The sequence below is a fragment of the Balaenoptera musculus genome, chromosome 2 (genome assembly GCF_009873245.2).
Source record: "Balaenoptera musculus isolate JJ_BM4_2016_0621 chromosome 2, mBalMus1.pri.v3, whole genome shotgun sequence".
Taxonomy (NCBI): domain Eukaryota; kingdom Metazoa; phylum Chordata; class Mammalia; order Artiodactyla; family Balaenopteridae; genus Balaenoptera; species Balaenoptera musculus.
The window spans coordinates 134,801,049-134,827,692 of NC_045786.1; the positions used below are offsets into that span (position 1 = coordinate 134,801,049).

Consider the following 26,644-nt stretch of genomic DNA (forward strand, 5'->3'; position numbering starts at 1 on the left):
TAAAGGAACTTCTCTAAGTGGGAAACACAAGAGAAGAAAAGGACCTACAAAGACAAACCCAAAACAATTAAGAAAATGGTCATAGGAACATACATATCGATAATTACCTTAAACGTGAATGGATTAAATGCCCCAACCAAAAGACATAGACTGGCTGAATGGATACAAAAACAAGACCCATATATATGCTGTCTACAAGAGACCCACTTTAGACCTAGGGACACATACAGACTGAAAGTGAGGGGATGGAAAAAGATATTCCATGCAAATGGAAATCAAAAGAAAGCTGGAGTAGCTATACTCATATCAGATAAAATAGACTTTAAAATAAAGAATGTTACAAGAGACAAGGAAGGACACTACATAATGATCCAGGGATCAATCCAAGAAGAAGATATAACAATTATAAATATATATGCACCCAACATAGGAGCACCTCAATACATAAGGCAACTGCTAACAGCTATAAAAGAGGAAATCGACAGTAACACAATAATAGTGGGGGACTTTAACACCTCACTTACACCAATGGACAGATCATCCAAAATGAAAATAAATAAGGAAACAGAAGCTTTAAATGACACAATAGACCAGATAGATTTAATTGATATATATAGGACATTCCATCCAAAAACAGCAGATTACACGTTCTTCTCAAGTGCGCACGGAACATTCTCCAGGATAGATCACATCTTGGGTCACAAATCAAGCCTCAGTAAATTTAAGAAAATTGAAATCATATCAAGCATCTTTTCTGACCACAACGCTATGAGATTAGAAATGAATTACAGGGAAAAAAACGTAAAAAGGACAAACACATGGAGGCTAAACAATACGTTACTAAATAACCAAGAGATCACTGAAGAAATCAAAGAGGAAATCAAAAAATACCTAGAGACAAATGACAATGAAAACACGACGACCCAAAACCTATGGGATGCAGCAAAAGCGGTTCTAAGAGGGAAGTTTATAGCTATACAAGCCTACCTAAAGAAACAAGAAAAATCTCAAGTAAACAATCTAACCTTACACCTAAAGAAACTAGAGAAAGAAGAACAAACAAAACCCAAAGTTAGCAGAAGGAAAGAAATCATAAAGATCAGAGCAGAAATAAATGAAATAGAAACAAAGAAAACAATAGCAAAGATCAATAAAACTAAAAGTTGGTTCTTTGAGAAGATAAACAAAATTGATAAGCCATTAGCCAGACTCATCAAGAAAAAGAGGGAGAGGACTCAAATCAATAAAATCAGAAATGAAAAAGGAGAAGTTACAACAGACACCACAGAAATACAAAGCATCCTAAGAGACTACTACAAGCAACTTTATGCCAATAAAATGGACAACCTGGAAGAAATGGACAAATTCTTAGAAAGGTATAACCTTCCCAGACTGAATCAGGAAGAAACAGAAAATATGAACAGACCAATCACAAGTAATGAAATTGAAACTGTGATTAAAAATCTTCCAACAAACAAAAGTCCAGGACCAGATGGCTTCACAGGTGAATTCTATCAAACATTTAGAGAAGAGCTAACACCCATCCTTCTCAAACTCTTCCAAAAAATTGCAGAGGAAGGAACACTCCCAAACTCATTCTATGAGGCCACCATCACCCTGATACCAAAACCAGACAAAGACACTACAAAAAAAGAAAATTACAGACCAATATCACTGATGAATATAGATGCAAAAATCCTCAACAAAATACTAGCAAACAGAATCCAGCAACACATTAAAAGGATCATACACCACGATCAAGTGGGATTTATCCCAGGGATGCAAGGATTCTTCAATATACGCAAATCAATCAATGTGATACACCATATTAACAAATTGAAGAATAAAAACCATATGATCATCTCAATAGATGCAGAAAAAGCTTTTGACAAAATTCAACACCCATTTCTGATAAAAACTCTCCAGAAAGTGGGCATAGAGGGAACCTACCTCAACATAATAAAGGCCATATATGACAAACCCACAGCAAACATCATTCTCAATGGTGAAAAACTGAAAGCATTTCCTCTAAGATCAGGAACGAGACAAGGATGTCCACTCTCACCACTATTATTCAACATAGTTCTGGAAGTCCTAGCCACGGCAATCAGAGAAGAAAAAGAAATAAAAGGAATACAAATTGGAAAAGAAGAAGTAAAACTGTCACTGTTTGCGGATGACATGATACTATACATAGAGAATCCTAAAACTGCCACCAGAAAACTGCTAGAGCTGATTAATGAATATGGTAAAGTTGCAGGATACAAAATTAATGCACAGAAATCTCTTGCATTCCTATACACTAATGATGAAAAATCTGAAAGAGAAATTATGGAAACACTCCCATTTACCATTGCAACAAAAAGAATAAAATACCTAGGAATAAACCTACCTAGGGAGACGAAAGACCTGTATGCAGAAAACTATAAGACACTGATGAAAGAAATTAAAGATGATACCAACAGATGGAGAGATATACCATGTTCTTGGATTGGAAGAATCAACATTGTGAAAATGAGTATACTACCCAAAGCAATCTACAGATTCAATGCAATCCCTATCAAATTACCAATGGCATTTTTTACGGAGCTAGAACAAATCATCTTAAAATTTGTATGGAGACACAAAAGACCCCGAATAGCCAAAGCAGTCTTGAGGGAAAAAAATGGAGCTGGAGGAATCAGACTCCCAGACTTCAGACTATACTACAAAGCTACAGTAATCAAGACAGTATGGTACTGGCACAAAAACAGAAACATAGATCAATGGAACAAGATAGAAAGCCCAGAGATTAACCCACGCACCTATGGTCAACTAATCTATGACAAAGGAGGCAAAGATATACAATGGAGAAAAGACAGTCTCTTCAATAAGTGGTGCTGGGAAAACTGGACAGCTACATGTAAAAGAATGAAATTAGAATACTCCCTAACACCATACACAAAAATAAACTCAAAATGGATTAGAGACCTAAATATAAGACTGGACACTATAAAACTCTTAGAGGAAAACATAGGAAGAACACTCTTTGACATAAATCACAGCAAGATCTTTTTTGATCCACCTCCTAGAGTAATGGAAATAAAAACAAAAATAAACAAATGGGACCTAATGAAACTTCAAAGCTTTTGCACAGCAAAGGAAACCATAAACAAGACGAAAAGACAACCCTCAGAATGGGAGAAAATATTTGCAAATGAATCAACGGACAAAGGATTAATCTCCAAAATATATAAACAGCTCATTCAGCTCAATATCAAAGAAACAAACACCCCAATCCAAAAATGGGCAGAAGACCTAAATAGACATTTCTCCAAAGAAGACATACAGATGGCCACGAAGCACATGAAAAGATGCTCAACATCACTAATTATTAGAGAAATGCAAATCAAAACTACAATGAGGTATCACCTCACTCCTGTTAGAATGGGCATCATCAGAAAATCTACAAACAACAAATGCTGGAGAGGGTGTGGAGAAAAGGGAACCCTCTTGCACTGTTGGTGGGAATGTAAATTGATACAGCCACTATGGAGAGCAGTATGGAGGTTCCTTAAAAAACTAAAAATAGAATTACCATATGACCCAGCAATCCCACTACTGGGCATATACCCAGAGAAAACCGTAATTCAAAAAGACACATGCACCCGAATGTTCATTGCAGCACTATTTACAATAGCCAGGTCATGGAAGCAACCTAAATGCCCATCAACAGACGAATGGATAAAGAAGTTGTGGTACATATATACAATGGAATATTACTCAGCCATAAAAAGGAACGAAATTGAGTCATTTGTTGAGACATGGATGGATCTAGAGACTGTCATACAGAGTGAAGTAAGTCAGAAAGAGAAAAACAAATATCGTATATTAATGCATATATGCGGAACCTAGAAAAATGGTACAGATGAGCCAGTTTGCAGGGCAGAAGTTGAGACACAAATGTAGAGAATGGTCATATGGACACCAAGGGGGGAAAACTGCGGTGAGGTGGGGATGGTGGTGTGCTGGATTGGGCAATTGGGATTGACATGTATACACTGATGTGTATGAAACTGATGCCTAATAAGAACCTGCAGTATAAAAAAACAAACAAAACAACTAATACTAAACTTTCATTGGGTTATTTGTATGGAAATATGTTAATATAAATGTTTCAGACATTACATGAAATTTCTAAAAATCTTATATTTGTATTTGTATGGAAATATGTATGGAAATATGTTAATATAAATGTTTCAGACATTACATGAAATTTCTAAAAATCTTATATTTGTATTTGTATGGAAATATGTATGGAAATATGTTAATATAAATGTTTCAGACATTACATGAAATTTCTAAAAATCTTATATGTTCTGGTATAATGTTATAAGTAATAATCCTAGTTATTACTTTAAAATGTATATCTCAGAAATAACTAATTTTCTTGTCAACTGCATTATTATGAACTTTCATCAAATCTTTAACCGTGGTCATTTTTAAGTCTTTTGTCATTTACAGACAGTCCTGGGTGTACTCTGATGATTTTGCAAATATGTTCCTATAAAAGGGTTTCATCTTCAAGAAATTCATGGAAAAGACTCTGACAAGTACAGGTTTCTGGTAACTGACTGTACTGCTGAACTGAATGAATAAGCATTTTCAGAACTCTAATGAAAAACTGATGAACTCATAAAAGTGCTAACAAAAGATCAAGATGAAAAAAAAATTAATTACATGGGACTGAGTGAACTGATGAGGATGAGTATAATTTTTGTGACTTTCTGTCTGAATTAAAAAAAAAAAAAAATCCCACAAGGACTCAGAGGCAAAGAATATACAAATCAATTTTCACTGCAAAGTAAAGGAGCTGTTACAGTGGAGGATTACTGGACTGAATGTCAATATTATGACATAGTATGAGTGTGTTTCATGTTTGGTAATTGCAATCATTGTTGCTTTTGTTGTGGTCATCCATGTACAATGCTTGGTGTCAGTCTATTTATGTCTTGTAAAAATAAAATACAGTGTGTGTGTGTGTGTGAATAAAAAAAATAAAATAAAATAAATAAATAAATAAATAAATAAATAAATTTACATTAAAAAAAAAAAAAATCAAAGAGGCTAAACATAAAATAATTTGACTATTATGTGGCAAAAATCTTAACAACACTGGCTTTGACACTTTTATTTAATTGACCTTAAACAGAGATTCCTCAGAAAGTAAACTGTTGGCACTTAATGAATTCTGATTAAGGTGACACCTTACCCGATGTTAACACTGACAGAAATCACTGTCTCAGGAAAAAGTGGTCAATACTGAAGTTAGCAGAGTTTAGCTTTCCAATGATAATCATGTTTGTTTAGGTCTGCCTGACAATAAATAAAGCTCAATCTTTTGTTAAAGGATTGTTATTTATAAAACTCATACACCTTAAAAAATTTGCACACACAAAAATGTTATAGCCTGTCTTTATTTCCACCCATACCGTGAGACATTTAACACAAAAATAATACAAAAGCAGAAATACAGAATTAAATGGAAATTTAAGAGATGTAGCCCAATCTCTTAAAAGGAGGAAAGTGAAGTCCAGAGAGTTTGACTTGTTCAATGTCAAATTATTGAGTTTCTTGCAGAGAGTGAATTATAATTCAGATCTCATTATTTCTGATTAAATATGCTTTCTATAGTTCTATGAAAATCATTGGCCTTGCCCTTCACACTAAGAGCACTGTTTTCTTAATTTTCCACTATTTTAATCTGGAATAAAGTTCCCACATCCATTTATCCAACATGGAAGAAGAAAGCAGTTATTGAGTTCATGCTTTGATAAGGAGAGAGGAAAATACCGGTCTAGTAAATGGAGGTTATGAAAAGAAAAGAGGGCAAAGTATTTCAGAATGTTGTCAGGTAGAGCTGCTTTTATTTCTGAATAGAAGGAGTCATTCTCTTTGGGAGGAGGCAGTAATGGATGGGATGTTGGGGCTATAATCGAAAGGAGGGGAAAATCAGCTCAGCGCCCTCATTGTTCTTAAAGACTGTTCATTGTCTAATAAGGCAAACACTATTCACTATGTGCATCAGGAGAATCAGGAGAAAAAGGAATAAATTTTATTTCTGGAAGAATCCACATCATATTCAAGTTCGTATTTTTATGATGTATTATAATTTTAAAGAAAATGTATAGTGAGGAAATGAGACATAAATGAACAAAGGAAGTCTTTTTATAGAGTAAATGTAAGTTTTAGGTTTTCATAGCCCAATGTTCTAGCCCAGTGTACATTTGGGCATGTCAATGATACAGGAACAAGTTGCCCAGGGATACTGGATTGTAGAATTCAGAGTGTACGACTCTACTCTAACTGGGCCATTTTGGGGTGGGGGGGAAGTTTCATTTGATTTTTTCCGTAGAGAGCATGAGTATTTGTTTGGTATTACATGTGTTAGGAAGGGCATATATGCCCTTATGCCCTTAAAATAAAGCCTGTCTCTAAAATTTTATTCATTATTGTTGCCAGGAGAAAAAGTTATAAGGGAAAAAATTCACAGGGAAAAAAGAATCCACAGACAAGTTTTATATAAAAACCACAAACAAAGATGATTCATTGTTTCTTAACATATGGTTATTTCTACAAGTAAATGCATCTCTTTCTTGCACGCTGCTCTTTACTGGTATATAGACTTTCCACTAATTACAAAGTCTTTTAGGAGGAAAATTTCTATGTAAAAACATGAATCTGATATTTGGCTTGAAATTCATAGACAGAATTTTTTTAATGCAGTAGGATTAATGAGTATTCTGATATTCATTTCTATACACTGGTTTTCATTTAAACCAAGAGCCTAAAAAGCACCTCTGGCAAATTTTTTTAAATTACTGGCATAAATTTTATTAAAAATTGTTGTGCTTTAAAATTATATTGCTAAAGACAAACCACGTATGAAAATTTTTTCCATTAATACGTAGTCATTGCTGGTTCAATAAAACAGGATTACCATGTATTTTATTTTACATGTTATATATAACAGATACTTTTGATATGTATATTTTACATATATATCTGTATGAATACACTAATCTATGTATATTTTACATATATACTAAAATTAGGATTTTATACCCAACATTAGAAAGAAACCCTAATAATAATTTTGAGAATGTATACATAAATTCAGTAAATGTTCTCATTTAGCATAAAATGAACTAACTTTAAGGATTCCTATTGATGTAACTCTGAAGTGGTCAAGATTTTAAGCAGTCTCTGATGATCAGGGCTCAAAATTTACCAGTATACCAAATGACTTACTGTAACTTTTAACTGTAATATAACACTAAAAGTAGCATTTTTCTCCCTATGAAAGCATCAATACTGTAATCATTTATTCATAGAAACTAGCAACTATATTTTTCAAATTATTTTCTGGATTAAAAGTATTATTATAAAAACAAAATTCCACTGTGCCAGTTTTCTGGTTATACAGCAGCTTGGTGGAGTTTGGGGAAGGGTAGTGGGGGTGTTTTTGATTGTCAATTTATTTTTGTTTGTTGGCTATTTTACGATTTAAAGATTATAAAAGCAATACATATTGATTGCTAAAAATATATTACCAGCATAAGAGTAAAGGTAAAAAGTAAAAGTCCCCTTCCTATAAAACCCGTTAACCTGTTCAGAGGTTGAATTCTATCAGTTTCCTATGTGTCCATTAAAGATAAGTTTATACAAACCATGCTCATGCATACATTTAGTTTTTACATAAGCTCATACTATACAAACTGTAGTGTAATTTTAAAATTTCATACTTAACGTAAGTTGGACATGCTTGCATAGCAGTACATGTAAGTGTACATCCTTTTTAAATTAATTTATTTAAAATTGTTCCCTATTTAAGAATGTTTTGCATTTTGCTATTGCAAATGTTTTAAGTACATCTTTGTACAAATATTGCTACCTACTTAGGTGAGATATCTGTAAAGGAAGATATCTGTAAGGTATGTTTCTAGAGATAAAATTTCTCTGTCAAAGAGAACTGCATTTAAAATTTTGCTAGATAGAGCCAAGCTAAGTTTCAAAACATACCTCTAAACTGCCATCCCACCAAAGCTGGTTATTGTTGATACTGTTGTTGTTATTTATATTTTTTGTATAATTTTATTTGCCAAATGTGGTTTCATTTCCCCTAAATTATTTACCTGTGAGTAATCTCCAATTTTCATGTTTTTAAATATATTAACCTGAAGAGGGCATCACAATGCAGGCTCTAGGAAGTAATTCTAACCAGTGTGGACTTTTCCATTCAACAGCAATAGTATCATGAGTCTGGAGACATTATGAGAGGGTATATAAGCTTTCTTCTACCTTTAGGCAAATTACACCTAACTCTCCCCCACCGCCACATTCTTATTTAATTACAACTTCAAACAGAAATTTTATCAGGCAAACTGTTTACTGCATTTCCTTATACATTCATTCTATAGGAAAGTGAAAATAATGTTCACACAATTCTAAACAAACGGTACACTTATAAACAAAGAAGTGAGCAGGCAAATGCCAGGAAAAGGACACCTATCTGAGGTTACTAACTTCAGTTCTAGATTTAGAAATTAATGTTATTAATAATAAGACATCTTATTCTTGGTAAGGCTGTCAACAGAAGAGGTTAATTGATGTTCCAAACTTAATACAGGACACTGGGGATAAAGACTATGAAATCTGCAGAGTCAACTCTTATTTATATACGCCAAAATAAAGGGGAATCATTGTTATTAATTCAGATCTGCATGTAACTTAATTTTTGTAAAGAGTGAAATAATAAATATGCCTGGGGATATTTACAGAGTTTGGTTACGCTTAAAATTTGATCTTTCAGTGAAGTTATATTCATAGACTTTTACAAAATGTAACATAACTTTAAAAAATGAAACTTCAGCCTTTTAAATACTGCAATTTAGTGATTTTCAGGCTACTAATAATTCTGTGTTCCCTTTTTAAATGACTATGTAAAGTAAGTTCCAGTGGTGATAACTTTCTAAAATAATATTAATTGAAACACCTCTAGAATTAAAAATCTAATCTATGAAGTTACTGATGTGAAATAATTAAATTTAAAAGCTACACAATAAAATTCAAAATTCTTCATCAAAATCAATACCTGAGAAACTCTATCCTTTCACCCTACAGGAATTACTGGAAGATTTTCAGAACTGTAATTTAAAATATATTGTCCTTTATAACAAAGCTTAAAACCAATTAATGGCAAACCTACGATTATATTATACATTATTTGTTCTACTTATGAATGTTTGTGTGGTATGAGATTTTTTCTATAATAAAGGAAGTTTCAGTATGAAACTTTGCAATTAACAAGTGGTCACTCCCTGTCTTTATATCCTCATAACCCAATGTCACCCAACTCACGTGCCTGTGAATATGCTGGAACAGACTAAAATTTCTACCCATCACATGCCCATTCACTTGGTCTTTGTATACATTTACATGCATATCACGATCTGTGATATAAAAGCAATGAGATGAATTTCAACAAGCCATGTAAGAAATCAATCATTTTATAGTCCCTTTCGTCTTCTCTCCTGATGCTTTTCTTTGCAGCCACTAATATCCAAATCTTGGCATTCTCTTCCAATCTTGTGATTTCAACTTTTTTAAAAATGTAGAATACAGGGCGGGTACAGGGAGGGTAACTTTCACATGGGAGCTCCCTGGTTTCAGGGAGACTGAGAGGAGGTTCAATGGACCCTCTTGCATCCGCCATTCCTTAAGTAACTTTAATTCAAAATAATCAATATGCCACTGAGAAATATTTTGGGGTGGCCTGCCCAGGCCCCAGTAGTTCTAACTCAGGCTTCCAGACCCCAGAGCTTCTACTCTTAATCACTCTATACTGACTTCCTAGCGGTAGCTGATGCGTCAAAGATGCTTAATGTGGTACCGCGAACCATGATGACTGAGGTTCCCCAAAAGACTGGAAAACATTAGGGATGGACCAAATGCACACTTCCTCTTCACACCAAACTAGGAAAGGTCCTATCTGCAAATTGTATCCTCGAAAGCAAGTATATACGTACCTCATTGTCATGGATGGTGCCCAGGGTTTTCTTCCATATGCTTTCAACAAACTACATTTTTCCTCTGGATAGATTTATATCTTCTTTTTTTATAAGCCTTGGCTTTCTTTTAATTAATACCAAAAGGTTTTCCCCATTATGGCCTGAAAACCTAAGTGCTTAAAACCTAAGCCGTCATTTTCAGTAAAGCCACAAAAGAAACAAAAAAGGGCGCATTCATAGTTTTTAGATAGGGAGATCCAAACAAGACGGCCCTCAAGCCAATCAGAAGTCTCGTGTATGCAGAACTGCTAGGTTATCAATCACGTGGGAAAACTCGGGTACCTTGATACCGACAAATTGGCTTCAACGTTCAGGTACACACACCTCTAAATCGTTAGAGGCCAATTTAAAGATCTCAGGGGCCGCCTCCTGGGCTCCCAACTGGCAACTTGGAAGATGTCCAGAACTTAGGGAAGCAATGAAACTTGGTGGAAAATGGAGGCAGTGGGTGATGGGCATGTGTTTAATTTTTAAACTAGCAAAACTGGGGACTTCGCGGGCACCCTGTAAAGATTCCCGGCCCTGAAATTAATACCACTAATAACACTCTGCCAGTTTTTTTGTTTTGTTTTGTTTTTGATGGAACACGGTAACTTTGCCTTGTTTTATTAATAAACAGATACCTTAGTGGCATGTTTCACTTATGGGTATTTTGGTTCCTAGTATTTAAAGTACAGTCACAAATCCAATCATGGGGGGAAAAAATGCAATAAAGGGGCGACAGCGAACACGTATATGTATGAAGTATCACTTAAAAGCATTTATTACCGTCGGTGTGTTGGGTGGTGACGGCCAAAGTGCGGCTGTGGTTAATGTACGTCGCAGGACCCTGAGCGGTTGGAGTCGCACTACGCCCCGGACTCGTCAGTCAGATCACTGGGCACCTCACGCTCTAAAAATGGCGGCCGCGTCTCTATCCACCAGAGAGCACGACCTCAGGGGAACGTCACGTCACCAGGGCAACGACGCTCTTGCGTAAGGGCGCGACGCGGGTGAAAGTTCAGCGCTGACGCTGTGAACTCCGGTGCCGCGTCTGAGCCCAAGGCGAGACCGGAACCCAAGCGACTCCCAAGGTTTCCGGCCAGGCGAGCGTTGGCCCAGGCCTGGGAGCGAACGAAGCGCGCCTCTCCCTGCGCTCGGCCTCGCCTGGCGGGCCGGAGGCTGGACGCCCAGACGCGACCTCAGGCTGAGGGGCGGGGCGAGCCGAGCGCCCGGCTCTCCCCAGAGCACGCGAGCTCCGTTCCGCGCCGGGTGGCGCCCGCTGGAGTTGACGTTAGCCATGGAAACGGGGAGCGGGTCGCGACGGCACCGCGGTAAGCTGGTTGCCCCGGCCGCCACAGCTCTTCTGCCTCCGCGTTCGGACCGCAGGCAGCCTCCCGGCGGGAGCGCCCTATATGGGTTTACCTGCAAAAACGCAGACCCCGGGATGCCTTCGCATCGCCTCTTCCTTCAGGTGACTCGAGGTACGTTAGATCCCCGACACCCACCTGGGAACTTCTTGGTAGCCTTAATTTCCAAGCCTGTGCAGAGTGATTATTGCACTTTTTAAGACGTGAGATGAACTCAGTCGCTAGAGGCATCAATCTGGTGTGATTTTAATTTTCTTTCGTAAGGCTGCGTTAGCCCGTTGAGTTTCAGCATTTTATTTCTAAGAGACACTTGCGAAATGGAAAATGGCCCTTTCAGTCTTAGTTTAGGGATGGCTTTGTTATCCCAATAAAGTTTATACACTATGCCCCTTACTACTGTGTTCATTCTCTCTCTGTCTCCCCTTTTGCCCCATAGTGGTCAAATCATGGACCCCTGAACAGGAACAACTCTTTCCCCACTGATCTGCATCCTCTCTCCGCAGCCCGCTGTTTATCAAGGACCAACATTTACTTCAATGAAGTCTACTCCATCAGAAGTGACTTACCAGGCCTCTGAATTGATTTTCTCTCTTATTCAGCTGTATAGTATTAGGTGGATTTTTCCTTTGTTAGCTCATTCCTGCATTTAGGGCAAAGACCATCCTTTATATTATTGGGTGTCTACTACCACCTATGCCAAATTTCCAAACCGTTATCATAGCATCCAAAGCCAGTTCAGATGTTGCCATTTTAGTAATTTAACTGTTTGGGCACCTGACCATTACTTTAAAATTTCCTGCCTGCTAGTTATTAACTGCCACAGAAAATACCACGTTGGGGATCTTTTCTGTTTCGTTTTCTTTTGTAAGAACTTTATTGAGATAAAAATTCACATTCCATACAATTCAATTTTAAAACATTTTCATCACTCTCAAAAGAAGCACTGTACCCTTTAGCAGTCACTCTCCCTGCCCCCAGTCCTCACTGTATCCACCAGCCCAGGCATACCCTAATCTGTTTTCAGTCTTTATAGATTTGCTGGTCCTGGACATTTCATATAAATGGAATTATACAATATGTGGCCTTTTGTGATTGGCTTCTTTCACTTAGCATTCTGTTTTCAGGGTTCATTCATGTTGTATCATGCATCAGTACTTCGTTGTCATTTATAGTCTATTACTATTCTATTGTATGGATATATTACATTTTATTTCATCTGTTGATGGCCGTTTATGTTGCTTCCATTGTTTGGCTATTAATAATATTTCTGCTATGAATGTTCATGTACAAATTTTTGTGTAGACTTATGTTTTCATTTCTCTTGGGTAAATACCTAGGAATGAAATTGTTAGGTCATATGGTAACTCTATGTTTAGCCTTTTGAGGAACTGCCAGACTGTTTCCAAAGCAACTGCACTATTTTACATTATCACTTGAGGGTTTTGATTTCTCCATAACCTCGGCAGTACTTGTTATTGTCCGTCTTTCTGATGGCCAGTCAAGTGGATTTGAACGGATATGTCATTGTGGTTTTGGTTTGCATTTCCCCAATGAGTAATGTTGTTGAGCATCATTTTGTGTGCTTATACTAGCCATTGGTATATTACCTTTGGAGAAATTCAGATCCTTTGCCCATTTTTAAATTATTTGTTTTTTCATTATTAAGTTGTAAGAGATTTTTCTATATTCTAGGTATAAGTCCCTTAACATATATATTTTTTGCAATGATTTTCTCCCATTCTGTGAGTTGTTTTCTCTTTCTTCATGGTGAGAACCTTTTCTTTTAGACAGTTTCCCCCCTTGTGTTTGTTTATGTCTTATCAAGCAGTCCTACCTGCCATGGCCATGCTGACTTAGCTAACAAAAGCTTCCTATTTTGACATTTGTAGATTTCTCTTAGGCCCACCTTCCTCTGAAGACCCTTTTTCCAAATTTGTCCTTCTATTTCTTAATTCACAAAATAAACTTCCCTTTCATATGTCAATAGCTTGGTGTGATTGAAAAACTCTGTCTTCCTCCAACTGACATTATGTGTTGGTTCAGTCACTTAATATCACTGGTTCTCAATTTTACTTTCTGTAAAATATATTGATTTATTTCTGGTAATTCATGTGAGTGGTAGACTTCATTCGCCTGATACTTGATTTTGAAGGAAGAGCTTATTAATCCATTTGAATTTATAATGGCTAAGATGTGTGAGGTGTGGGAAGGGTAGATTGGGATAGGAGCAGAAGTATTACTGGCAGTGCTGCACATTTATGATGCTCTGATGTGACCTTTGGCCATTGCCTACCATCTTAGTTTTCTGTAAGTAATGGAATGCTATCAGTTCATGTTCTAGTGGTGTACATTTGGGAAGTGTGAATCATAGAACCAACAACTCATCGTTCCACCTGGGAAGCATTGCCAGTACATAATCTGCAGTAAATAGATCCTTTGAGTTATCTAATCACCCCTCCCATCCAGTCAGAGTTTTCCCTACATTCCAATTCCTGTGAATTTACAGAAAACTCTTAAATTGAAAGACCCTTCAAAATCTAGAATTTGAAAAATTACCATTTTGTATAGCCAAAGAGATGTTAACATCCTTGTTCTTTTTAGGCGCTTGGGTAGATTTTCCTTTTACTGGTAAGGGAGGAGTGTGCTTACTATATAATCGATAAACTAAAACACGAAATGTATTTTTCATCTTTAAGCACCAAATGTCTTTCAAAAGACTCTTCAAGAATCTAGCTGTTCATCCATGGCATAGCATTTGGTACAGATCCCATAGAGTATTTTCATAATTACAGGGATAACTATCTTTGCATCTGTAGATTCCTATTAGTACCCTCAACAGTTAGTACTTGGCTATCTAAAAAGTACACATATGTGTTCTGGTGATGACAGATGATTTCTATCCAGAGTAACTGAGAATTAAGTTGTTTCATATCTTGCCAGATTTAGTAAAATTTGACAAGTATGTTAAAACATAATAAGTTTCCTGAAAGTACAACAAAACTATAGTTGAAGTACAGTGCAGAAGTGCTCAGTAAATATGTGTGGATTCAATATCCTCTCACACCTGTTAGGATAGCTGTTATAAAAAACAAAAGATAACAAGTGTTGGGGAGGATGTGGAGAAATTGGAAGCTTCCCACTGTTGGTGGGAATACAAAATGGCACATCACACAGAAGTAGCACAGTGCTACTGAAAACAGTATGGGGAATCCTCCAAAAATTAAAAATAGAACTGCCATGTGATCCAGCAATTCTGCTTCTGGGTATTTATCCAAAAGAATTGAAAGCAGGATCTTTCAACATATTTGCACTTTCATGTTTACTGAAGCATTATTCATAATAGCCAAAAAGTGGAAGCAAACCAAGTGTCCATCAGCTGATGAATGGATAAAGAAAATGTAGTATATACATAAAATGGAATATTAGTAAGCCTAAAAAGGAAAGAAATCCTGCCATATGTGACAACATGGATGAGCCTTGAACACATGGTAAATGAAATAAGACAATCATAGAAGGACAAATACTGCATGATTCCACTTACATGAGGTATCTAAAATCATCCAAGTCCTAGAAACCGGGAGTAGAATGATGTGCCAGGCGCTTGGGGGAGGAATAAATGGAGAGTTGCTGTTTAACAAGTTTTAGTTATACAAGATAAATAAGTTCTAGAGATCTACTGTACAACATTGTGTTGCTAGTTAACAATACTGTATTGTACATTTGAAAATTTAAGAGGGTAGATCATATGTTAAGTGTCCTTGCCATAAAAAAAAAAAAATCTAACGTAATAGAACAGAAAATAAATGTGTGGATTCAATGAATGAAATCAACCAACAATAAAAACAATGTGCTAGATTAAAAAAAAAAAAAAAGTAACCTTTGCTAACCAAAATCAGGCAATTGCTAAAACTTCTATTTCTAGGAATTCTTTTTGCCAAATTTAGAGAACTATAAATTCAGTGTAATCCCCCAAAACTGCCACTTTTTGTTATCTCTTTCTTTGTTTTAAGGGATTTTCAGGCTGATATTTTGCATGATTACTGAGTTAAAGTTTTGGTAACTAAGTACTCCTTTCTAGGTCATTGCTAAATTGATCTCTGTTTCCTACCCTTTTGGATAATGGGTAAGAAATGTGGCTCAAATTCCAAAAAAAGTAACATTTCTGTGGCTATTTTGTTGGCCTGCTTTCAGAGTAGCATATGAAGAAAGCATATGGCCTAAATGATTGTTGTGATGCCACCTTTATCCCTTAACTTCTCTTTTCACAGCTTTAAAATTTTTTTCCCTAAGCCTTGAGCCATTTTTCATTTTAACATGTTGGAGGTAGCAGCCATATAAATGCATCAATCTGTCTTTAACAGTCTTTCAGAGCATATGCCAAATTCTCATTCAGGGAGTTAGTTTTAATTATTCTGATTTTATTTTTTCATGCTACTAATCCAGATTAGAACTTAGAAGATCTCTCTATAGACATGTAACTGTCATTTCATACAAAGAAAATATTTTTGAAGTATTCCAGGATCTGTAATTAAAGTTTAAGTCAAACAGTACCAATTTATCATAATTTTTGCCTAAATGAATTTACAGTATCTGTCATGTAATCCTCTTTTATCCTTAAAATACTAGAAAAAACAACCTGATGTACTTGCTACCTATCAAATTTCCATAATTTTTTTTCTTGTGTACCTTTGTTCATGACATTCCTCCTTAACTGGTATATCTTTTTAACTCTACTTCACCTAGCTAAATCTTTAAGGTTGTGATTGAAGCCCAGGCCAATATTTCTGAAAGCAGTTTCCATGAAACACTGCACACATGATCTGTTATTAGATATCAAGGGAAAAATGGGTTCCAAGGACAAATAAGTTTGGAAAACTCAAATGACATATTTTAAGCAGATTTGCAGTGGTATTTTTTTTAACTTGAAGATGTCTCAGAGTCTTTAGTCTGCTGATATCCATTGTGACTCTTCAAGATTACAGTCTGGTATATAGTTTCTCAAACTTCTTTGACCACAGACACCTTTTCAAAAAACATTCTGTAGGGCAAACAATCCTGTATCCTTCAGCCTTTCTTTTTATATTCCATTAAAATAAATCGCCATCCCAGTGTCCTCCCCCATTCTCCTAAGGCTTCTTGAGGGAACTTATACCCTTCATACTTTTTCGTCTGCCCTCACTTTATTATCGCTCCTGCCTTATTTTGCCTCTTGTGTCTGCCGTTCTTCCTGTTTTTCTCTCCCAATAAGAACTAGCTGCTCCTTCCTGGTAATGAAGGAGATTAAAGTGTAGCATAAGACAAGGAGCAAATTAAAATTGGACTTCTGACATGTTAAAATCCTCTAGCCATTTCCTTCTCCATGGGAGAAACCCAGCCATGTTTCTCCCTCAGGCCCATCCTGCTCCAGTATTACTGGGATACTATACTGCTCTAGGCAAAATCTTCTCTGAGCCAATAGTACTATCATTAGACGCCATTATTTAGTCCATAAGAAAAATAAATGAAGATACTTTCCAAACATTTAAAAACTGGGAATAAAGAGTTTATGGGTTTACTGTTTTGAATGGGGCAGGATATGCTGGAAGAAGTTTTCAAAAACAGTAAATAACATCCAACTTCCCTTTTAACAACAATATTTAATGTTCTCCAACTTTAATCGTCTTACCTAAGCTATGCCAGTAATATACTAAATACATGCCTTTCTGTGACAAGGTACAGTATTTTACTAAATATTATGGAGAATCAGAAGTATCTCAAGATTTGGCCCTTACCCACAAATAACTTAATAGTAGAGAAAAGAAAAACATTTGAAAAGATAACATGTAAAGAGATGAACAATACAAGAACTGCCCTCTGTTGATACATGTTACAAGATGAGTACTATGAACAAGCAATGTTTTTGACACACAGATAAGAGAGAGGCATAGTTTGGTCTAAGTGCTCTGCAAAATTTTCAGAAAGGATTAGACTGAATCTTGAAAGTTGACTAAGATTAGTAATTATGGAAGGAAGAAGAAGACATCCTGGGCAAAGGAAACGGTATGAGCATAGGCACCCAGAAGGCCACAGGATGTGTTTGCAGGGCATGGGTTGAGAGTTCTAGAGGATATTTGATACTTTAAAGAAGTGTCAAAATGTTATATGTAAAATACACACAAACACAGCCTAATGAGTATGACTTCTGAAATTTTTTACACTTATACACACCGAATAACCATGTATACAGACAAGTGTGTGTACTTCTTTTTTCTAATACAAATGGGATCATCACTGTGTTTATTGTACTTTGCAATATATTGTGGGCATCTTTCCATGTTTCCAAATCAACAGTAGATCGTGAGAGTATTCCACTGTTTGGAATATAATCACAGAGTATTCCATCAAATGGGTAAGAACATTTAAACTAAATTTACAAAAGACTCAGAAGTACTAAAAGGTTAATGAATATGGGTAGTAATGTGCAGCTAGATAATCTAGTTTATAAGATATCTTCAATTTCTGTCTTCCTTTCCCAGCAAGCCATCTCACCTTGTTCCTCACTTGCCTCAGTGGAGAAGGAGTGGCCAGCTTTTACCTAACTCCCTGGGAAAATTTCAGGTACATCTAGATTCTTCAAAATGCTCAGGCCAGCCATCCAAGCTTGATTTCCTGTCTGATAGCATCATCCATAGATAATTGAAATCAGAATCTTTACCCACACCCATAGGAGCATGTCCTTACTTACCTATGGCTTGTACTGAACAAGCATATCAGTACAGTACACTGACATCACTGACATCGGTACAGGAGATATGCTCATTCAGAGGGGAGGGAGGCAATCTTTTCATTTTCTGAGATTAAACCATCAACCATTAAGGTTCCATTTGGCCCTGCGGTTCTGTTATTTTGTGAGTACTTGCAGGGCTGTCTGTCATGTGAGTAAAAGCTATGACTTTCTATATAGAGCTAAGGCCAGTAGCTGGAAGATATAAGGTGATAAGTGTTTAAAGTATAAAGAATTTCCCAAAAGTATAGCAAGAGGTGCTCTAAGGTAGTAATTCTTAGTGATGACCAAAAACCCTTTTGTGATACCCAAAAGCTCCCACCATGACTGATGTTGTTGGGTAGAAGTGACTTGCAGAAAGACTCTTTTAAACTGACAGGAAGAAAGGTTACTTTAAGATGGCTTTAAATTCTTCGTGTGTGGTAAAATACACAGAGCGTAAAATTTACCATCTTGACCATTTCTAAGTGTACAGTTCAGTGATACTCAGTGCATTCACATTGTTGTACAAGCATCATCACTGTCTCTCCCCGTGATTCTTTTCATCTTGTAAAACTCTATACCATTTAAACAGTAACTATCCATTCTCCTCTCCCCTCAGCCCATGGCAACCACTATTCTGCTCTCTGTCTGTGATTTTGACTACTCTAAGTACCTTGTAGATTTATATAGTATTTGTCTTATTGTGACTGGCTTATTTCACTACGCATAATGTCCTAAAGTTTCACCCATGATATAGCAAATTGCAGGATTTCCTTCCTTTTTAAGGGTGAATAATATTCCATTGTATGTATATACTAAATTTTGCTTATTTATTCATCCTTTGATGAACACTTGGTTTGCTTCCACCTTTTAATTATTGTGAATAATGCTGCTGTAAACGTGAGTATACAAATTATTTCTTTGAGACCCTGCTTTCAATTCTTTGTAGTATATATCAAGAAGTGGAATTCTTAGATCATATGGTAATTCAATTTTTAATGTTTTGAGGAACTACCATACTGTTTTCCATAGCAACTGTACCGTTTTACCTTCCTACCAACAGTGCACAGGGTTCCAATTTTTCCACATCCTTGGCAACACTTATTTTCTGGGGTTTGTTTTTTTTTTTTTTTTGATAGTAGCTATCCTAATGAACATGAAGTGATATCTCATTATACTTTGATTTGCATTTCCCTAATGATTAGTGATGTTGAGCATCTTTTCATGTACTTATTGCCATTTGTATATCTTCTTTAGAGAAATGTCTATTCAAGTTCTTTGCCAGTTTTTGAATTAGATTGTTTGTGTTTCTGTTGTTGAGTTTTAGGAGGTCTTTATATATCCTGGATATTCATAACTTATTTTTTTCTCCCATTCTGTTAATTGTCTTTTCACTCTGTTGATAGTGTCTTTTGATGCACGTGATTTAATTTTTGTGAAGTCCATTTTGTCTATTTTTTTCTTTTGTTACCTGTACCTTTGGTGTCATACCCAAGAAGTCATTGCCAAATCCAATGTCAGAAGCTTTGTCCTATGTTTTCTTTTAAGAGTGTTGTTGTTTTAGGTCTTATACTTTAAAGCTCTTGATCCATTTTGAGTTACCTTTTGTATATGGTGTTAGGTAAGGAGCTAACTTCATCCTTTTGCATGTGGGCACCCAGTTTTCCCAGCACCATTTTTTGCAGACTGTTCTTTCCTCATTGAATGGTCTTGGCACCCTTGTCAAATATTTGACTGTATATGTGGGTTTATTTCTGGACTCTTTATTCTATTCTATTGGTCTATATGTCTGTCTTTATAAAGATGGCTTTAAACTTAATTTTTCATTTCTAACTTAGTATATGACCCCTGAGGTAATGCTTCACTAGCTGATCTTGTTAACAGGCAACTGTTTTTCAGAAACAGGAAAAGGGAAAGTTGAAGAGAACAGAATCCATATTATTTGATCCTTAGTTTTTTATGGCCCTTAAATGAAAATAATCTAGACTAAAGCATATATGGGTCCTATTATTATTTCATGTTTTGCTAGTTCTGGTAGATTTTTTTGGAAACTGACAAGAGAAAGAGAGACTAAAAATTGAGTCATGAAATGGTTTGCATGTGGTAACATAGTAATAATATGCTTAATAATAAGCATGTAATCTGACTCTTGGAGTCTTTTGGTTTCCAGTTCATTGTCCTTCCTACTGCATGTTGAGCTGCCAGTGGCTTTTTATTGAAATGCTACTATTTTAGCAGGGTTTGACTTTTTAAAATATCAGAAAAGCCTAAGTTTACTATAATTGTTAAGTGATGTGACTAACACTTAGTATTTCTATTTTCCACTTCTATTTCCATTTCAATTCAAAGGAATTATAGAGAATATCCTTATTTTCTAGAGCAGGGGTTGGCAAACTATGGCCCACAGGCTAATCTGGCCCATAGCCTGTTTGTGTAAATACTGTAAAGTTATATTAGAAGACAGCCACTAATATCCACTTATCTATGGCTGCTTTTCTGCAACAGCAGCTGGGTTGAGTCATTGTAACAGAAAAATATTTACTATTTGACCCTTTATAGAAAAATTTTGCTCACCCTTGTAATAGAAAAGTTAAGAAACAAATAACAGAAGCACTCAGGGAAATGATTGGTTAAACCACTAGCAGATTTGAGTTGAGAGTACTGGCTTTTTGAACTTTCCTTTGACCTCAAAATCTGAAAATGTGGGCTACTTAAGAAATTCCAACTTTATCTAAGTTCCAGATAAATTAATAGTGAATATGACTTTTTTCCAAATAAAAAAAAAGTACTTAGCAACTATTTGTTTTGTGCCAAGTATGTGTCAGGCAATGGGAAGGAACTAAAGAAGTGAAGTTACAAATCCTGCACTAAGGAACTAACTAATGGAAATATGGGATTTTTCTCCCTCATGTTTTAAGTATGATATTTTCAAATAGTGATTTTTTTTCTTTTTCTTAGAGACCGCTGTGTTACAGAAAAGGATGTGACTTTCAGAATAATCCTGAGTGAGAAGGATGAGTCCAGATGTGCCTCTGCTGAATGATTACAAACAGGACTTCTTTCTGAAGCGTTTTCCACAGACTGTTCTTGGAGGCCCTCGACTCAAGTTAGGCTATTGTGCCCCTCCTTACATATATGTTAATCAGATTATCCTTTTTTTGATGCCATGGGTTTTGGGTGGAATAGGAACACTTTTGTACCAGTTAGGCATCCTGGAAGACTACTATACAGCAGCACTTTCAGGTGGACTAATGCTTTTCACTGCATTTGTCATCCAATTCACAAGTTTATACGCCAGAAGCAGATCGGTGACAGTGGAAAGAATGCTGACCACAGATATCTTAGCAGAGGAAGATGAGCATGAATTTACAAGTTGTGCTGGTGCTGAGACCATCAAATTTCTAATTCCTGGCAAAAAACATACAGCCAATATCGTTTTTCATTCTGTTCTTGCTGGCTTAGTGTGTGGTCTTGGAACATGGTATTTGCTCCCGAATAGAATAACCCTGCTGTATGGCAGTGCAGGAGGCACTGTTTTACTATTTATCTTTGGATGGATGACATTGTGTATAGGAGAATATTCATTAATTGTAAACACAGCTACAGAGACTGCAACTTTCCAAACCCAGGATACTTATGAAATCACTCCTCTTATGAGACCTCTTTATATTTTTTTCTTTGTTTCTATAGATCTTGCACACAGGTAATAAGCTATCAAATACTTTATAACTTTATTTTTAAGCATACATAGTAAGAGCACTCTCCTTAGTATTAAAAGAAAAGAATCTATGAATTAAAAGTCACCAAACCATTGGGTGATAGGTTGTTTTGATGAATAATCTCATAGGACTAATCTCTGTTAAACATTCATACTAAAGCAGTAATTAAATCTTGTTGAAGAGTAAAAAGAAAACCCTTTATAAGATAAGATAAATAAGCAAAATTTCAATCCTGTGTTTTACTTTAAATAAGGAGCTATGAATCTGTAAGATAGCCTGGGTGAAACCTGTGAAATGAGATGGAACTTTCCTGTGAAGGGAAAATAGAGAATTTAAAATTTATACACATAAATGTTAATGCACAGATTGAGTGGATTTAAGATGAATAGAATAACTTATTTAATTTTGTTATAGTAATTATATAGACTTGATTTTTTTAAAATCAATTTGCTATGGAAGAAAAATAGAAAATAACAATTTTGTTTTAGGAATTCCTTTTTTTTAAAATTTTTTATTTATTTATTTATATTTATTTATTTTTGGGTGTGTTGGGTCTTCGTTTCTGTGCGAGGGCTTTCTCTAGTTGTGGCAAGCGGGGGCCACTCTTCATCGCGGTGCGTGGGCCTCTCACTGTCACGGCCTCTCTTGTTGCGGAGCACAAGCTCCAGACGTGCAGGCTCAGTAGTTGTGGCTCACGGGCCTAGTTGCTCCGTGGCATGTGGGATCTTCCCAGACCAGGGCTCGAACCCATGTCCCCTGCATTGGCAGGCAGATTCTCAACCACTGCGCCACCAGGGAAGCCCTGAAAATAACAATTTTAAACAAAATTATTTGATGACTTCTTTTGCTTGCCTTTTCTAAATCTGACATTTCTTTCTCTGTTCCTATAGATTGCAGCTTTCTCTATCACAGGTAGAAATGTACAGGCACCACTTTATGGACTGAGTGTTTCTACCACCCCCATTCATATATTAAATCCCTTACCCCCAGTGCGGTGATATTTGGAGATGGGGTCTTTGGGAGCTAATTAGGATAATGAGGGTGGGGCCCTGGTATGATGGGATTAGTACCCTTATAGGAAGACACACTAAAGAGCCTGATTTCTCCCTTCAACATATGAAGATGAAATGAGAAGGCAGCTGTCTTGAAGCCAGAAAGAGAGTTTTCACCATACCCTGATCATGGTGGCACTCTAATCTCAGACTTCCAGACTCCAGGTCTGTGAGAAATAAATTTCTGTTGTTTAAGTCACCCGACTATGGTATTTTATTATGAGCTGGCTAAGATTTTGATACCAAGAAGATGGGGTGCTCCCATAACAAATACCTAAAAGTGTAGAAGCGGCTTTGGCACTGGGTAATGGGTAGAGGCTGGAAGAGTTTTGAAGTGTGTGCTAGAAATGTGGACGTTAAAAGTAATTCTGGTGAAGTCTCAAGACAGCAATGAGAGCATGTTATTGGAAACTGGAGGAGAGGGCGATCCTAGTTATAAAGTGGCAAAGAACTTAGCTGAATCATTTTCTAATATTTTATGAAAGGTAGAACTTGAGAGTGATAAATTTAGATATATAGCCGAGGAGATTTCTAAGCAAAGTGTTGAATGAACAGCTTGATTTCTCCTGACTGCTTATAGTAAAATATAAAAGGAGAGAGATGAATTGAAGAAGCAATTGCTAAACAAAATGGAACTGGAACTTGAAGGTTTGGGGAATTTTCAGTCTATCCATATTGCAAAAAATGAGAAAGCATGTTCTGAAGGGAACACCAGGGGTGTGACTGGACTGTCGCTCAGTGAAGAGTTTCTGGGATTATAAGAGCAGAAACACTTCCAGTTTGAACTAAAGATGTAATGGATGAAGGCTATTAAAGTTATTAAATTTGACAGGACAGGGATATTAGAGCTATTTGATGGTGAACATGGCGCTTTTCTTAAGCACCAAATGATCCCAAAAGTGATTCAGAGATTATCAGGTTTCAACAAGCTAGAAAGCCTCTTTTGGAAGCCTTGGGGCTGGTACTACCCTGCAGAGCTCTTGGAAGCCTTGGGGCTGGTACTACCCTGCAGAGCTCTTGGGGTGGGACCCTCACCTAGAACTTTTTGGGTGACGTTGCTGCCCTGGGGGCCTGGAGGGCAGAGTATGAAACCAAAGAGGATTATTCTACAACCTTAAAATCTAATGGAATTTGCCTTGCCAGATGTTGGACTTTTTTGGGGACGTATCACCCCTTCTTTCCTGTTTCTCCCTTTTGGAATGGGAATGTCCATCCTTTGCCCATCCCACTACTGTGTTTTGGAAGCATATAACATTTCTGGTTTCACAGGTTCACAGCTGGAGAGGATTTTGCCTGAGGATGGACTTTAGAGTTGATGCTGGAATGAGTTGAGAATTTTGTGGCTGTTGGGAAGGAATGAATGTATTTTGCATGTAAGAAGAACATGAATTTGGGAGATCAGGGTGGAATGTTACGGACTGAATGTGTGTGTCTCTTCAAAATTCTTCTGTTGAAGCCCTAACCCCCAATGTAGTGATATTTTGAGAGGGTCTTTGGGAGGTAATTAGGTCATCAGGGTGGCCGTAGTTCCTGATGGAATTGGTGCCCTTAGAAGAGACACCAGAGAGTTCCATCTCTCTCCCTTTCTCCACTATGTGAGGATACAGTGAGAAGTTGGCTCTCTGCAAGCCAGGAAGAGAGTTCTCATCAGAACCCAATCGTAATGGCACTCTGATCTCAGATTGTGAGAAATAAATTTCTATTGTTTGAGCCACCTAGCCTATGGTACTTTGTTACGGTAGCCCAAAAGAAGACAAGGCATTTAAAAATATATAGCCAGTTTGTGTACTGAAACTGACTGATTCTTAGATGTCTGCAATTCCTTAACTCTTAACCTCCTCTAATTGTGCTACATTTATGGACCAAAGAACACTATAATACCCTTGTAGTTCTTCACCTAATCAAATATTGTAAGAGGAGAATTAATTTATGGAAATTCTATTGTAATTGATTTCTTAGTACCACTACCATTTACTAACTATAAAATATATTACAATTAAAAACTTGATTTTGAAAAATTAGCAATAAAATTGAATTTAAATGTATATGTATACATTTGACCCCTTTTGAAAGATTTATTTATAAGATTCTTATTTTCAGAATATAAATTATTGAGTTACTATCTCACTGTGCCGTTTCTGATATAGGAAATTACCTGCTATAAAACATCTTTGCGTTTAAATGATGCCCTAGGTTCTTTTAATCTTTTTAAAAATCTCAGACAGTTAATTTATAATTTGGTTACCTTGACTCATTACTCATTTTTCATTTCTCGATAAAAGAGCATAAAATTTTTTTTTTTGCTATGTTCAAGTTGGATTTAATATACAGTTGTAATGTTTACAGTTTAATAATTATAAAAAGATTTTTTCAACTATAACTAAAAGACAGAGGCAGTCCTCGAATCTATTTTTAAAGAAAATATGAAGTTTATATAGAAAAATTGCCTCCCATTTCAATTTTAGAAAAATTTTATCTTCTTATTAACAAAATAATAATCAAGATGTTCTTTATGCAGTAGTAGGTGTGATACTGCATATAAATACTGTATGAAATGTGTACTCTATTCGAATTTGGAGAGTTGTCAGATATGTCAAGTTGTATCTTAATATTCTTTCAGAGAATGTGAAAGTTGAAGAGACAAGCCCTACAGTGTAGTGATCTTTTCTCTTCCTGCATTCTTTAGTCTACCTAGTACAGTTGTATATTAATAATTTTAAATGACTTTTTCTATGCATTTTTATCAAAGACAAGTGTGAAACCTTCAGTGCTTAGTTCATAGACTCTCAGGAACTGTTTGAATGAATGATGCATGTTTATATCATCTTAGCCACTACATATTAGGAACATCTTTTTCTGGGCATGTGGATCTTATCTTAGTGAGTGTACAGAATTTGAAATATTTTTATGGTTGTTAGAAAAACAGTTTTTTCTTGCGGGCTTAGATTTTTTTGCTCTAGAGAACTACTGTTACGTTATCAGAAATTTTAGGATTTAAACATTTTTCTGTTTTAAAAGAACCACAGTAATCATCTATTTGATCATCCTGAGTCATACACACAGGAAAGTAATCACAATGTTTGATTATTTCAATTATGTATTCTTATATTGTGCTATCCTTGTGTATAAACACTTTTCTGTACTATTGCTAGTTTACTTTAAGAACAAAAAGAGATTGGGGGGGTAAAATAGAACTTGGGTAACATATATCCTAAGTAGACATTATTTTTACACAAATTATCCTTTCCTTGAATATGTTAGCAAGAGAAGTGTTGTCTTTAAAAAAACAAAAACAAAAACTGTACAAATCTACATGTTTTCCTTGACCTTCCTATGGCTTATTGTGTGTGGTTTGATTTTCTTTTTTGTTACTGGAGTGTTTTCTTCTCAGAATGAAATGAATTTTATTTTAAAACTACACTACAGAAAGTATTATCCTCTAATTTAGGATCACATTGTTAACCTTGTGTTCGTTAATTCTCTCTGCTTATAAAAATTTGAAGGACATACATTATGAAGCAGAGTGCATTAGCTGGCATCGTCCTGATATCTGTGTAAGGAAGCACATTATACCATTATTATAATCATAGTTGCTATGCATTTGCTTCTCGGCTATTAACATACACTTAAGTGGATAAATATTAGTTGCCTTTCTCCTTGACTTTGATTC

General features: G+C 36.0%; 1 protein-coding gene across 7 annotated transcripts in view; it reads left to right on the top strand.

Moving 5' to 3' along the window:
* Positions 1 to 11,415: 11,415 nt before the first annotated feature.
* Positions 11,416 to 26,644, top strand: part of PCNX4 (pecanex 4) — a 42,529-nt gene continuing 27,300 nt past the window's right edge. The window contains exons 1-3 of one of the 7 annotated variants that reach the window (XM_036842155.1): positions 11,416 to 11,572; positions 17,974 to 18,055; positions 21,162 to 21,906. In XM_036842155.1, coding sequence (XP_036698050.1) covers positions 21,218 to 21,906 — 689 coding nt within the window. In that variant the 5' untranslated portion in view covers positions 11,416 to 11,572; positions 17,974 to 18,055; positions 21,162 to 21,217. Of the gene's footprint in view, positions 11,573 to 17,973; positions 18,056 to 21,161; positions 21,907 to 22,684; positions 26,529 to 26,644 lie in introns of those variants that run through there. The other 6 variants (XM_036842154.1, XM_036842157.1, XM_036842159.1 and 3 more) reach the window with 6 other exon arrangements.